This window comes from Artemia sp. Qi Xiang Cuo, chromosome 9 (genome assembly GCF_049724085.1).
Source record: "Artemia sp. Qi Xiang Cuo chromosome 9, ASM4972408v1, whole genome shotgun sequence".
Taxonomy (NCBI): Eukaryota; Metazoa; Arthropoda; class Branchiopoda; order Anostraca; family Artemiidae; genus Artemia; species Artemia sp. Qi Xiang Cuo.
The window spans coordinates 19,415,370-19,428,933 of NC_142802.1; the positions used below are offsets into that span (position 1 = coordinate 19,415,370).

At 38.5% G+C, this 13,564-nt stretch overlaps 2 protein-coding genes across 2 annotated transcripts in view; one reads left to right on the forward strand and one right to left on the reverse strand.

Moving 5' to 3' along the window:
* The first annotated feature begins 367 nt into the window (after positions 1-367).
* LOC148948407 (uncharacterized) overlaps positions 368-13,564 on the forward strand; it is a 40,368-nt gene continuing 27,171 nt past the window's right edge. Inside the window, exon 1 of the mRNA XM_089093915.1 lies at positions 368-456. The gene's annotated coding sequence lies outside the window, so the exon portion shown is untranslated. The remainder of the gene's footprint in view (positions 457-13,564) is intronic.
* LOC148948408 (uncharacterized) lies at positions 1,437-6,535 on the reverse strand. Its single transcript, XM_089094918.1, has 2 exons — positions 5,833-6,535; positions 1,437-1,471 (listed from the first exon to the last, which is right to left on the reverse strand). Exons 1-2 carry the CDS (start codon positions 6,533-6,535, stop codon positions 1,437-1,439), a joined length of 738 nt encoding a protein of 245 aa, XP_088951044.1.

The following is a 13,564-nucleotide window of genomic DNA, read 5'->3' on the forward strand; positions in this document are numbered from 1 at the left end:
ATGCTTGCTCAGTAAAGGGGCAGATTAGTTTCCCCTAATAAAAACAAATTATATCTTACTGTATATTATTAAGTCAATTAATTTGTATATTATTCAGTCAATATTTTTCAACTTTCTATTCTTACGCCAAATTGCTAAGCCATGATCGGTCAGTCTTGTAGAACCAGGTTCAAGAAAGACCGCTCCGTGTGAATGGAGAAGCTTGGAAACAACTACGCGTAAGAACCGTCTGAATGGCCACTGACACAGAAAAATTTGAGGTGACACCTAAAGCAGTTTAAGGACCGAAATTTTTATTCATTAAAGTTGGAAACAGTTAAATTCGGCAAATGCGCAAAATGACTTCGCGGAAATTTCGAATAAGAAAAAAAGTGGTTTTAGAACCTTGGTTACAAGGTCCTTGAAATTGAGTGGTGGCCTGAGAACAAGAGGGCGATACTGTCCCAACATTTTATGGTAAAATAGAAAATAAGAAGCTTTTGTTTTTTTTGAAAAGGAATGAAACTTTCAAAAAAGAAGAAAAATAATTGTGTTGGAGAATTTGAAAATTTTGTGATAACAGGACCATCAAGTGAAGTTTTCTTGATTTTTCTTTTATTTAGATAAAGTTGGGAATTTATCTCAACCATGATCCCAATGAAATTACCCCCTAAGAAGGGAGATACCAATAACCAAATGCTAGGCCCCATCTCCTCATTACCAAGTGACCTTTCTGAGGACTCAGACTCCAATGAAACCATGATCACTGTCCACTCTGAGGACTCAAATCATGATGATGATGGCTTCAAAACTGTCACTCCTAAAAGATCCAAGAGAAAATGGTACACAAGTTTCTCCCCATTAAAAACAGTTTCTACTCCACCCTCATCTTTTTTGGAAGAAGAGCACTTCATCCACATTCTGCCTATCTCTTCTGAAACCATGTTCCAAATAAAAAACATCCAAACAATTAGACTTGAGCTCTTCAAAATTCTGAAAATTAATTTCAACCTCAACATCAATAGAGATGGTTCAATATTAATATCTAGCCTATTCAAGCAGGCTGTGAAGATACAAAAAACAACTCTGTTGTCACTGGACTCCCTGGGAGGCATTAAAGTTCATTCAAAGAAATGGACTCCCCCTGCCCAAACAAAAATTGTCATATACAATATCCACAATGATATTCCTAAAACTGATTTAAAGGAAGGTCTTATGAACTGCAAAGGCCATAAAATATCAGTATCCAAAATTGCCAGACTTAGAAAACCCAACAATGATGGCATATACATATCTAAATCCTACCTGTTTATCCTGAACTCCAATCTAGAGAATTTTAGTGAACCTATATCCTTATTTGGCCAGATAAAGCCTTACAAAGAGCATAAGGCTAAGCCAATACAGAGTGAAACATGTCTCATAATGGGTCACACAAAACAAACCTGAAAAGGTATAATCTATGCCAAAATATCCATCCTCCAAACACAGCAAACTGTGCAAACAAGAAATTAACATGCATTAATTGCAAAGACCCCCATTCTTCAGACAACAGATCTGTATTTCCAAAATACAAGTCAAGATTAATGGCTCTAAGGTTGTCTGGAAAATGAAAAACTCCCTTTCAGTTTGCAAAAATCAAACTCATGTCACAAAATGCGGATACAAATAAACTCTGTAAATCAAACCCACAACCCAATCAAAAAACCTTACAGCATAAAGCTACAAGGACCCAACCACAAAAAAGAATTCCCTGGAATCAAGACCTTAGACTTCCCCCCCTTCCAACCAGAGACCAAGACCAAGAATCTTCCAAAAGTAAACCTGCAAAACTGACCTCATCAAAATCACCAAAGGAAACATCAGAAGAAAATCCAAATCTACTTACAAACTTATGCCTCTACATATTCAACTTCAACTCACTCTCCAGAACATCCCTCACAGAAGATCAAAAATCCTCAATTCTAGAAAAGATGGCTAATACCTACTTCCCAAAAAATCTCAAGGAGACAGCCAGCACTATACTCAATAAACTAAATTTATCTATGAATGGCTAACCCTCTGTTATCTCTATCCACCACAATTTTGCAATGGAATGTGAGATCCTTAAATGATTTTAAACTTACCGACCTTTTAAGTATATTTCTTCTCATAACGTAGACATAATATGCCTCCAAGAAACCCATTAAAACTCATCAGTTAATCTCAAAGTTACTGGTTATGATGTCTTAAGGAAAGACAGATCTTCCAATAGAATTGGTGGTGGAGTTGCCATCCTTGTACAATCACACCTCAAATCCTGTGGTATAAGCCTCCCTGATTTCAGTCATGACATTGATGCAATTGATGTAAAGCTGTGGCTGGCAAACATGGAGGTTACGGTAATTAATTTAGATAATCCACATGGTAATAACAATGAACAAGATTCTTTCAATTTTATTTCTAATAGCTTCTCAAAATCAAATTTAGTGGTTGTTTAAGACTTCAATGCCCATAGTACTATCTGGGGTTATTCACCTCAAAATAATGCTGGAAAATACATTCCTTACCATACAGGAATACAGGAATTCCTCACCAATTTACCAATATAGTACTAGTGACTCCTAGACACCTAAATACCTACTTCATTAAAAGGAGTGGGAGTTATTCAACTATTGATCTTCAATTAGTCTCATCAAATTTAATAAATAAAACTACTGTCAACAGAATAGAGAACCTCCTAAGTGACCATTTTGCCATATGCACAAAAATTGGTGACCCAAGCATCATTGATAATTTCATTTCACACTATGTATGGCAAAAAGCAGACTGGACAAACTTCTCCCACATTCTCTTAAACCATGACTACTCTTCACTGTCCACTGACCCAAACCAACTCTCCAAAAATCTCACATTACTGCTTCTTGATACTGCAAAACTTACCATACCCCAGTCCCAATGCTCAAAAACACTAAAGAATAACAAACTCCCTAAGCCATGGTGAACATCCTCTTTCCAAGAGGCTTGGCACAATAAAAGGAATGCCATCAGATCCTTCAAGAGAAATCCATCCACTGGAAAATATATCCCCTCATAATCCACCTCAGATCAGCCTAACACTCCATTTTGACTTGCCTGGGTCCCAGTATCTACTCCAAAATTTTACAATGATTGAGCTGAATAAAGCAATCAATTCAATTAAACCCAAAACATCTTGTAGCCACAACCAGATCCATCCATCTTTGCTCCAACACCTTCCAATAGACTTTAAAAAAGTACTCTTATCTCTCTTCAACAATGCCAGGAGCAATTCCTTCTTCCCATCTGCTTGGAAAACATCACTCATCATCCCTATATTAAAACAAAATAAACCCAAAGAAGACCCCAACTCCTTCAGACCTATTATGATTACCTCAGTTCTGGGAAAATTATATGAGAAAATAATTCATTCCCAATTGTATTGGTTTGCTGAGTCTAACCACCTCATCGCACATACCCAAACAGCATTTAGGGAATACCATTCTTCCATTGACGCATTTGTTTGCTTAACCAATGCCATATCTGAGTGTCTGTAAGATAACCAAATCCTGGTTGCAGCCTTTTTGGACTTCCAAAATGCATATGTTAATATCCAACATCAACTCCTACTGCAAAAATAATCAAAAATGGGTTTCCCACTACCTGTAGTGAATTTCTTTAAAAGTTATCTATCCAAACGCTCTTTCGTTCTCCAAGTAAATTCCTGCATCATTTCTAAAAAGTCAGTCTCAAAAGTCTGTCCTCAAGGTGCTGTCTCCTGTTCTTGTTATATTTATGGGATCTGAACCTACCACATACAAATATTCAGTTTGCAGATGATATAGTCCTATGGTCTACCTCAAATAAATTTGAACTGGCCCAATCTAAGTTACAAAAGTTGCTTTATGCCTTTGAATGTTTCTCCAACAATTCATGCCTACCCACCACCCCATCAAAATCAGCTATAGTACAGTTTCATAATAAGAGAAACCCCCAATCTGCCCTACTAACCTTAATGGTGTTGTCATCCAAGAGCAACAACGCATCAAATATTCTTGGCTTCACCCTTGACCAAAAACTAACTTTCAGGCTCCACATTGAAAATGTGAGAATAAAATGCCTCAGAAAAATGCGCATCTTACAAAGGCTACTCAATATGCATTGGGGTTGCCATGAAAAAACTAATAAATTTTTTTCAGACTTATATCAGATCTCAGATTGATTATGGACTAATTTTCTATGGCTCATGCTCAAAAACCCTACTATGCAGTCTGGAGACTGTCCAGAAAACTATGATCTGTGCTATAATTGGCCTCAGAAATCACACCAAAACCAACTTCCTCCTCAGCAAAAGTGGTCTCACCTCTATTGCCATGCGCAGAGACATCCTACTTGCCTACTTTACAAAAATTGAAGGTAACAGTTCCCATAGATTACATAACTGGCTAAGAAATCCTGGTGTCTAGGGGCCTTGCATGGGAATTTGCAACCACCCAAATGACCTTCCCCATACCTTCATCTTCTTTATTTCAAATATACCCCTGGATACCTTCCTGGGCTAACCACTACCCAGAAGTGAACCTTTTGTTTGCGCCAGCTATTAAAGCAGATCTTTCCCTTGCCTATGTAAAATCATTGTTCCCTGAATTTGAGTCTCAGAGATATATCCACCACTTCCCAATTTTTGTGGATGGCTCAAAAACAGAATCCAGGACTGCTTGTGGAGTTCACTTCCTATATTCTGGTATAGCAGCTGCAGAAAGGCTCCAAAATGATGTGAGTATCATGACAGCTGAAATAGCTGCCATCATCATTGCATTGGAAACCATTATAAAGATGTCAAACCCTCCAAGAAACACCCCTCTTATAATTTATTCAGCCTCAAAGTAAGCCATTGCCTCTATATCACCAGAACATTCAGACTACCCAGACAATGATACCTCCACCACTCTTGTACTATTGAACCAACTACTTAAACAAGATATATCCACAAAATTCCAGTACATCCCAAGTCATATGGGTATTAAAGGGAACCACAAGGCAGATGAAATAGTTAAATCTAGCCTTCAGTTTGAAATAATTTCTGGAAGACCTATCCCAGTAAGAGATGTAAACCATTGGCGCCTAAAAATTCATCTAGCAAACCAACGCCCACCAAACCTTTCCCCATTTACATCCCGGAAAGACTCAAAGATGTACCACAGAATACAATCAAATGCTACTGGCCTTAATGGACAAACTTATCACTATCAAAACACAACCATTCCAACAGTAATGAGCCCTCTTTGCCACCTATGATGAGACCATCGACCATGTCCTTTTTGGTTGCCCTGTGGCAACTCTCAACCATAAAAAAGAATTGCTAACTTTATCTGCTATATGTTGTTGTTGTTGTTTGGGGTTTGACGCGTTCAACCAATTGGTCATATGCGTTTGTATCACTTGATTATTCTGTGCCTTCTGTAATCACTAGCTTGCTTGGGTGTCACTTTAGTCAATATTCATTGAGCCATGTCAGGTATCACTTATTGTGCTATTGGTAGGGGGTCATTCACCTGCAGCAAATGCCTGCATTGAAAAACAAGAATCAGAGTAATTCAGCTCTGCTTTGTCATAAAACAATTAAAATACAATTGCAACACAATTAAATAAATAATGCCAATATACATCATTCCTGTCACATACGCCAACTATAAAAAAAGCTGATAAAACATAGATAAAAGGAAAAAATATACTAAGTGTGATGACTCTAAAATGAACTAATATAAGGGTGTAAAAAAAAAAAAAAAAAAAAAAAAAAAAAAAAAAAAAAATTAAAGGGAATGAACCAAACCAGTAGCCTAGTCTTAACAAATTTACCTAAGAGGTTTGTGCTTAGTTGTCTAGCCCAAGGAGGAGAAGTGTGATGTCCCAGAACAGAGTGCATTGTCAATGCCTTAAATACCCTCTCACAGCAAGTTCTAAGTGTTTCTCTCTCCTTTTCATATTTTCTACAGTTGAAGATGATGTGATTCATATTTTCATATACTTCACTTGCGTCGCAGTTGGGGGTAGGGGGCATTTTCCAATGGAATAGTGTTGATTTTGTCTTGGCATAGCCACATCTAAGACGAAAGAGACAAATTGAAAGAATGCAAGATGAGAGGTACATTTCTTTTGATGGCTGCTTGTAATTATGCAGATCCAGGACCTGGGTATGGAAAGAATGGAGCCAAGCCTCTTCTACCTCCAAAATTTTAAATCTGATTGAAGACAGGAATTCAGGACCAGTAATAGGCGTTTGAGTGATCAGACCCAGATGGGAGGCTTGTTTTGCAGCCTGGTCTGCTAATTCATTTCGTTTTATACCACAGTGTGGGGGGACCCTAATAAATAGGACTGATATACCCTTTCTTGCAAGTTGTGTAGTCAGATTTACAATCTCCATGGCGACATTTCTTGCTTGGTGTTGCTGGTGTGAAAGGTAGTCCAGAGCTGACAGTGAATCGGTGCAGACAATATACTTCTGATGTATGGTCTCTGTTTGGCTTTCTCTGGCTTGAATAGAAAACTTGATTGCCATAAGTTCTGCCGAGAAAATTGTCAGGTAGGGGGGTAAATGGTAGGAAAGAAACAGGCCCTGGGAGGGTATAACTGCTGCACAGCTGCAATTTGTTTCTGTCTTTGAGCCATCTGTGTAAACTTAGATGTAGTCCTGGTATTCTGCCAACTTTCCCAGGAATATGATTTTCATCACTGCTTGGGGGAGCTCGTCCTTTTTTTCAATGCTGATCTTAGGAATAATCAGTTCCCCAATTGCTTTGGAGGCGCTGGGAGAATCATCATCCAAGTTTACAATCAGCCTGCCATTCTCTACGAACTCTTCCATGCCAGGAAGGCAAAGGAATCTCTGAAAAGAGGGCATCTCTGTTGGTTTGTAGCGGACATCAGGGTTGTGGTGGCTAATGATTCCTTTGTAGATAATGTGGTTCTTGAGTCTTATCTTCTTTGCAAAATATCTTGCAAGGAGATATTTTCTTCTGGAGTGGAGGGACTGGATCCCCACTTCACAGTACATAGCTGCAATAGGAGTTGATTTTAGGCAGCCGAGGGCTCTTCGTAAGATTGCATGGAGGGTAGTGTCAAGTTTCATGAGGAGATATTTCTTGGCAGATCCATATATAAATGATAGTCTATATCCTGGATATCACCACTGACTTGACAATAGTTGAAGCAAAGACTGTGGGGGCTCCTCTTCTTCCAAGACAGAGAGCATTAATGAAGTTTTGTCTTTGTTTGAGACTGCCAATCAGCTCATCCAGATGGGGTTTCCATGTCAGTTTTTGGTCAAATACAATTCCCAGAAAGCGTGCATGTTCTGCAACCGCAATCCCAGTGTCCATTCAGTTTCACCAGTGGTTTGAAAGCATCCAGGTTATGCATTTTGTGGTAAAACACACTAACTGACTTATGGCTTGAGAAGACCATATTATTACTTTTTGCCCAAATTGATAGCATATCTACAGCTTTTTGAGAGGCAGACTGTAAGCATACAGGGTCTCTTCCCACAACTGCAACAGCAATATCATCAGCATACAGAAAGAGCTCTGCTCCAAGAACATTTTCCAGGCTTATATCATGACAATAAACTGAGAAGAGAAGTGGGCTTAGAACAGCCCCTTGAGGGAGTCCAACGTCAAAGGCTTTCCTCTTAAACTCTGAGAAGGAGCCCCCCAGGGAGGCCTGGACCTCCCTGCCCATCAAAAATTGGTGGATCCTATTTACCAGTAGGTCTGGTAAGCCCATTACAGATAGCTATCTTATTAGTTGCCTCATATCTACTCTATCAAATGCTGATTCCATTTCTAAGAATATTACATGGGCTGCTTTCCCTTTTTAGAAGCTTTGTTTGATCAGATTCTCTAGTCTAACTAAGGCATCTGTGGTGCTCCTTCCAGGGAGAAATCCGAGCTGTTCAATTTGGATGTAGTCTGATAATGGGGTTAAAATTCTTTGTTTTATTACCCTCTCAATTAGTTTTGCAACACAAGAGGTGAGTGATATGGGGCGGTATGAATCAACCAGCTTAGGGTCTTTTCCTGCCTTGAGAAGTGGGATCACTGTTGCTTTATTCCATTCAAATGGTATTGATGACTCTATGACAGATTTATTGAATAACTCTGTCAGTAGCTCAACAAATATATCGGGCAAATTTTACAGCATTAAATTGTGAATTCCATCAGGGCCAGTTGCACCAGACTGGAGCTTTGAAATGGTTTCTTTAACTTCCTGAAAGCTGCAATGAGAAAATGGAAAAGTACCATTTTTGAGACCGAGTTGATGGTGTTTGAGCTGTGATGGTGTATATACTTTCAAAAACTTTTCTAAGAAGAGATTAAGTTTCCCATTGCTTGAAAATCTTGTAGTCCTTCCCATCTGTATCTCTGCAGGGATGGGTGTTCTTCTTTTTTTACCTGAAAAAAACCTGAAAATTTCTCCATAGCTCTCAAATGGGGGTGTTGTGGCCAAATTTGTCTTCAATGAGCCTTCTCCATCCATCTTGTGTCTCAGTTTTTTGTTTCTTTTTGAAACCTCATGCCCCTTGCTTGAAAATTATTTTATTCTCAATTGAGGGGTATCTTAGAGAAGTTATTTTTGTCTTTTTTATTCTCTAGGTAGGCTTTCTGGCATTTATTGTTCCATCCAGGAGTGCAATTTTGTCTCTTTGGGTGAGGTTGTTTGTAACCAAATATTCTTTCTGAAGAAGCTATGATAGCTGAAGTAATCTTATTAGAAAATGATTCCACTGACTCGTCACTTGTCTTAATGTCTGAAGCCTTTTGGTCTAAGTTGTGTTTCCAGGAGTTCCAGAGTTTGTCTCGGAATCTCCAGAATTTCAGTGGTTGGTACCTTGAACCTTACTGGGTTTATCTCTAGTGATAATGATAGAACCTCGTAGTCTGAATCGAAGTCACAGGGTTTCTGAATTTCTACACTATTTATAATATCTGATGATGTGAAAGTGAGGTCAATGGTTGAGTACTTGCCTATCTGAGGGTTCAGCCGTGTATTTAGGTCTTTTGGGCCTTGGGCTTTGGGTCTTAGGGCCTTTGGGGGTGACAAGGGACAACGTATTTATGGGTTCCAGGATGTAATTGGTTAGAGGGGTTGCAATTGGATCTTCTGGTGATACAGTATCCCACATTCTGTGGTGCAGGTTAAAATCACCACTAATTATTTCCACAGAGCCACACGCACTCACAATCAGTTTGAATTGATTCAGGGAGAATTTATTTGTCTTTGGGGCATAACAGTTAGCAATACTAATCCACTTATTGCTTCCCAGTAGTTTTATGTCAATTATACCTACCTCCATTTCCCCTTGTGGACTGGGGTCATGTATTCTAAAAGCTAGGGCATTTTTCACAAGTGACAGTACGCCACCACCTGTTTTGAGGACTCTGTTCCAGCAGGCAATATTGTACCCCTTGAAATCATGGACAATATTCTCCTGTTTTAAGAAAGTTCCTTGAAGTAGGAAAATATCAGGAGCATGCCTGACTAAAATATTTTGGAGTTCTTTTCTTTTGGCTTGGTTGAATCCCCGGATAATTAGTCGGAACACTGAAAGGGAGCTAGTCATTTGTGTGTGAGAGAGCTAACCTGGGTCTTTGTAGCTTATTACTACTACCTTCTGGGCTAGGTGTAGCCTCTTTCCCTTTACGTTTTCTTTCAGGAGCCCTTGGGCTGATGGTTTGGGGTGGGTTGTTACTGGTTGTAGGGCTTGATTCAAATCTGTTTAGGTTTTCAGCAATGTTGGACAGGCTAAGGACTGCATTTTGAAGATTAGCTGGCATCATCTGAGATACTAGTTTGCAAAGTGATGTTATTGTCTCAGCCAGATAAGAGATCTGCTTTGTAGCACTTTCAAACATGGTCATATATTTCTTGTTCAGGTCCTCAACTGGATGGTGGTTAGGTGTCAAAGGGGAAGGAGTCTTTATGGGCCATAGGGACGTGTTTGGTTTGTGTTGGAAGTCCCTTCTTCAGGACCTCGGCAGCAGTCCTCATGGGGACATTATTAGTGAAGGAATGGGTTACATTTGCTTTCTTACCTCCATGAATACTGGGCATTCTCTTCTCTAGGATTAGCAGCATGGTTACCCCTGCAGTTAGGGCACTTGAGTACCTGATCTTGCTTAGTTGTTTCAAATTGGGGGCATTCATTATGAGTGTGTTGCCTACTACATAGTATACATTTTTTGCCTCTGTAGCAATTTGAAGCCATACGGCGAAAATATTCGGAATTGTAGAGGTGTAATGATTAGGATATAAACTGCTTAACTGTATACACTCCGCGCCCCACAAAGATTTCCAGAGGGAACTGAATTCCAATAAAAGGTGCATATCAGGGGGCTAACAGAACGGTTTGGGTTTTTATAGGTTAATGTTACATGTTCTATTCTATTATCAACTTGGACCTCCTTGACAAAGTCATCCAGATGAGTGATCTCTTCCGATGAGATAAATACAATTCCTTTTCTATTTCTTAGTAAAGCAGGGTTAGAACTAGAACCAAGCACAAAATTTACTTTACAACCATTTACTGCTATATCTGAAATTGAAAGTATAACAGTAGCTACTGATTGGTTTGCAGCTATTATTATAATGGAGCCATCTGGTCCAAGTCTTTCTAACATTGAACCATAATGGCCCCTGCACTCATGATTCTGAAGATGTTCAAAAAGTTTTTTGGCAATGACTGTTCTACTACCTAATGTCAACAACCTGGTGGTTTCATTTGGACCTTCAACACCTAAAGCCAAAATCCTAACACTAGAATTATTTGGGTCAGAGGTGACAGGACTATTAATTGTCCTGTCAGTCATCCCAAAAAAAAAGAAAAAAACCAATGGGTTAAAAATAATCAGGTAAAACAACAATATAAAATCACAAAAGAAGTAAATGTCAAATAAATAAAACAAATAGGCGCCCTCAGTCAATAATAAAATAAGCAAGCAATATAAATCAAAAGCAGGCACAGCAATAAGTCCAAAAGCAGGGTAAAAATGGGTTGCTAAGCACTCTCAGCACTTATAGTTGAAGTATGCAGGAATCTGGGTAAATTTGCACAAAGCACAATAACAGTCAAAGCAAGCCAAAGGCCAAAATGCACAACAAAACGAGTGTACAGGCGTCAGGTACCCCAAGGGCAGAGCCCCTTGTGATTTAATCAGCAAACCGTGGCACAGAGCTAACCCTACTTGGGAAATAGCAATTTTGAATATATTTGGTTTATTTCAATTTTAATTCGTCTTTTCTTTTCCTTTCAAAAGCATAAAATTTGCTTTTCTGCTGTCAGATTTAATTTCTATTTCTTTCCATCTGCTATATTCAAGCGCCTTAAGCTAACCCCTAATATTGACCAACTGACACAAAGGAGACACTCTTCAACGGATGATGCCGAATTGTTCAAAGCTGTCTTTAACTGCCTAAATATAGGTGGTTTCATCAACGATGTATAAATTCTATTATTAAAGAATAATAGTCTAATCTCTATATTTGATTTCCCAGGAAACCCCTGACATAATCAGACAATACCAAAAAGGTTAAATGGATTCATCCGAAACCTATAATTGAAGAAGAAGAAGAAGAACTATTAAATGTCAAATTACAGCAACCGTACAAGAAAATCGAAATATATTTTCTTGATTATTATCGCTTCTAATCAGTAGTTGTACCAAACCTATCCTGCTCAAGTCATCCTCAGGGCTATACTGTGGTGTTTATCCTTCCCATAGTATAGTGCAGACGTTTTGATATCATCTATTTTCCCTTCTTATTTTAGTTTTATATTTGTTTTTAAAGCTTTTTCCAATAGGAAATGTTCATAAGTCCTCCAAAAAAAACGTCCCCCCAGATCCCAAATCAAATTCCATAGTGAAAGATACCCATCCTGGCTGGTCAATCACATTATCTGAAAGTTCTAATGATGGCTCCGATTCGGAGAATAGGACAATGATAACTGTAGGTCCTAATGCAACCATAAATGATGATAATGGGTTTCAAGAGGTCCTCTCTAGAAGCTCTAAAAAAGGAAAAAAATCTCCCCAATTAAAAGCATTTCCCCTCTCCCTGCCCAAGATCCTTCCTCCAAAAACTTACGAATTTACCTTAAAATTACTCCCAGTACCCCCTTTGAAATAAAAATGATCACTGCAATAAGAGTTGCAATTTTTAAATTGCTAAAATCAATGTTCTCTCTTAACATTAACCGTGATGGATCTCTGCTTATAGCTGTAGAAGATCAGAAATCAGCAGATACAATAATTAACCTTAAATCCCTTCTGAATATCCCAATTATTGCATCTAATTGGAACCCAAAACAATCACCAACAAAAATTGTAGTTTACAATGCTCCCCCAGAGATATCTACTCAGGAGTTAAAAGAAGGCCTCTCAGATAGGGCTGGAAACACAATCCCAGTTGAGGATGTTACCCAACTTGGAAAACCTAACTCTACTGGCCTAAAAACTAGTAGATCCTTCTTATTCACACTAAAGGATAAAATTGATATCCCAGAAAAATTATTCCTATTTGGGCAAATCAAACCACACAAGGAATACAAACCTAAGCCTATTCAGTGTCAGAAGTGTTTCAAACTGGGACACACGACAAACAAATGCAATGAAATTCTCCAAGAGTGTAGTAATTGTAAATCTTTCCATCCTAAAGAGCTGACAACTTGCAAAAACACCCAGCCTACATGCATCAATTGCAAAGGTCCACATGAATCTACAAATAAATCATTATGCCCTGCATACAAGAAAAGAGCTCTAACACTCCAAATATCAACAGAGAAGGCCATCCCATACCCCTTTGCAGCAATGGAAGCAAATGCTGCCCAACAATACCAAATAAAGCCTGTAATGAAACCAACCAAAACCCCCAAGTCAAATGCCCCAAATGCATCAAGCACCCCATATAAAACAACATCTTCTAAGCCCCTAGCTCAAATCCCTATCAGAAGGAATCACCAAGCCAGCAAGACTTGTTTTCCGGTGAGATGAGGCCAGCCTGGCCCTCCCTCCCAAGAAGAAACAAACCAGAAACACTACCTGGAATCAATCCCTTAACCAACAAACAGGATGCACTACCAAAAATGCAATCCCCAAATATATGCTTATTCATTCTAAACTGTAACGCAGTTCAGGCCATGAACATACATCAACTACAGAAAATAAAAATTATTGCAGAATTGGCAAAAATCTACATCCCAGATGATATGCTCATTCAAGCAAAAAAAGATCTTGCTTTACTTTTAACAAAGATGAACATTGATACACAGTCATATGAAGAATAAATCAACAACACAACATTTATCAATACTCCAATGGAATGTAAGATCACTCACAGAAAATAAGCTAAATGAACTAATATCATTTATGAATAATAATGCCATTAATATTGCTTGCCTCCAGGAAACTCATTTAACCCAAAATCAACAAATTAAGTCTCTGGGATACACTATCCTGAGAAAGGATAGATCTTCAGAGAAAAATGGAGGTGGTGTAGCTTTATTAGTTAATAATAATATAAAATTTTGTGGCAT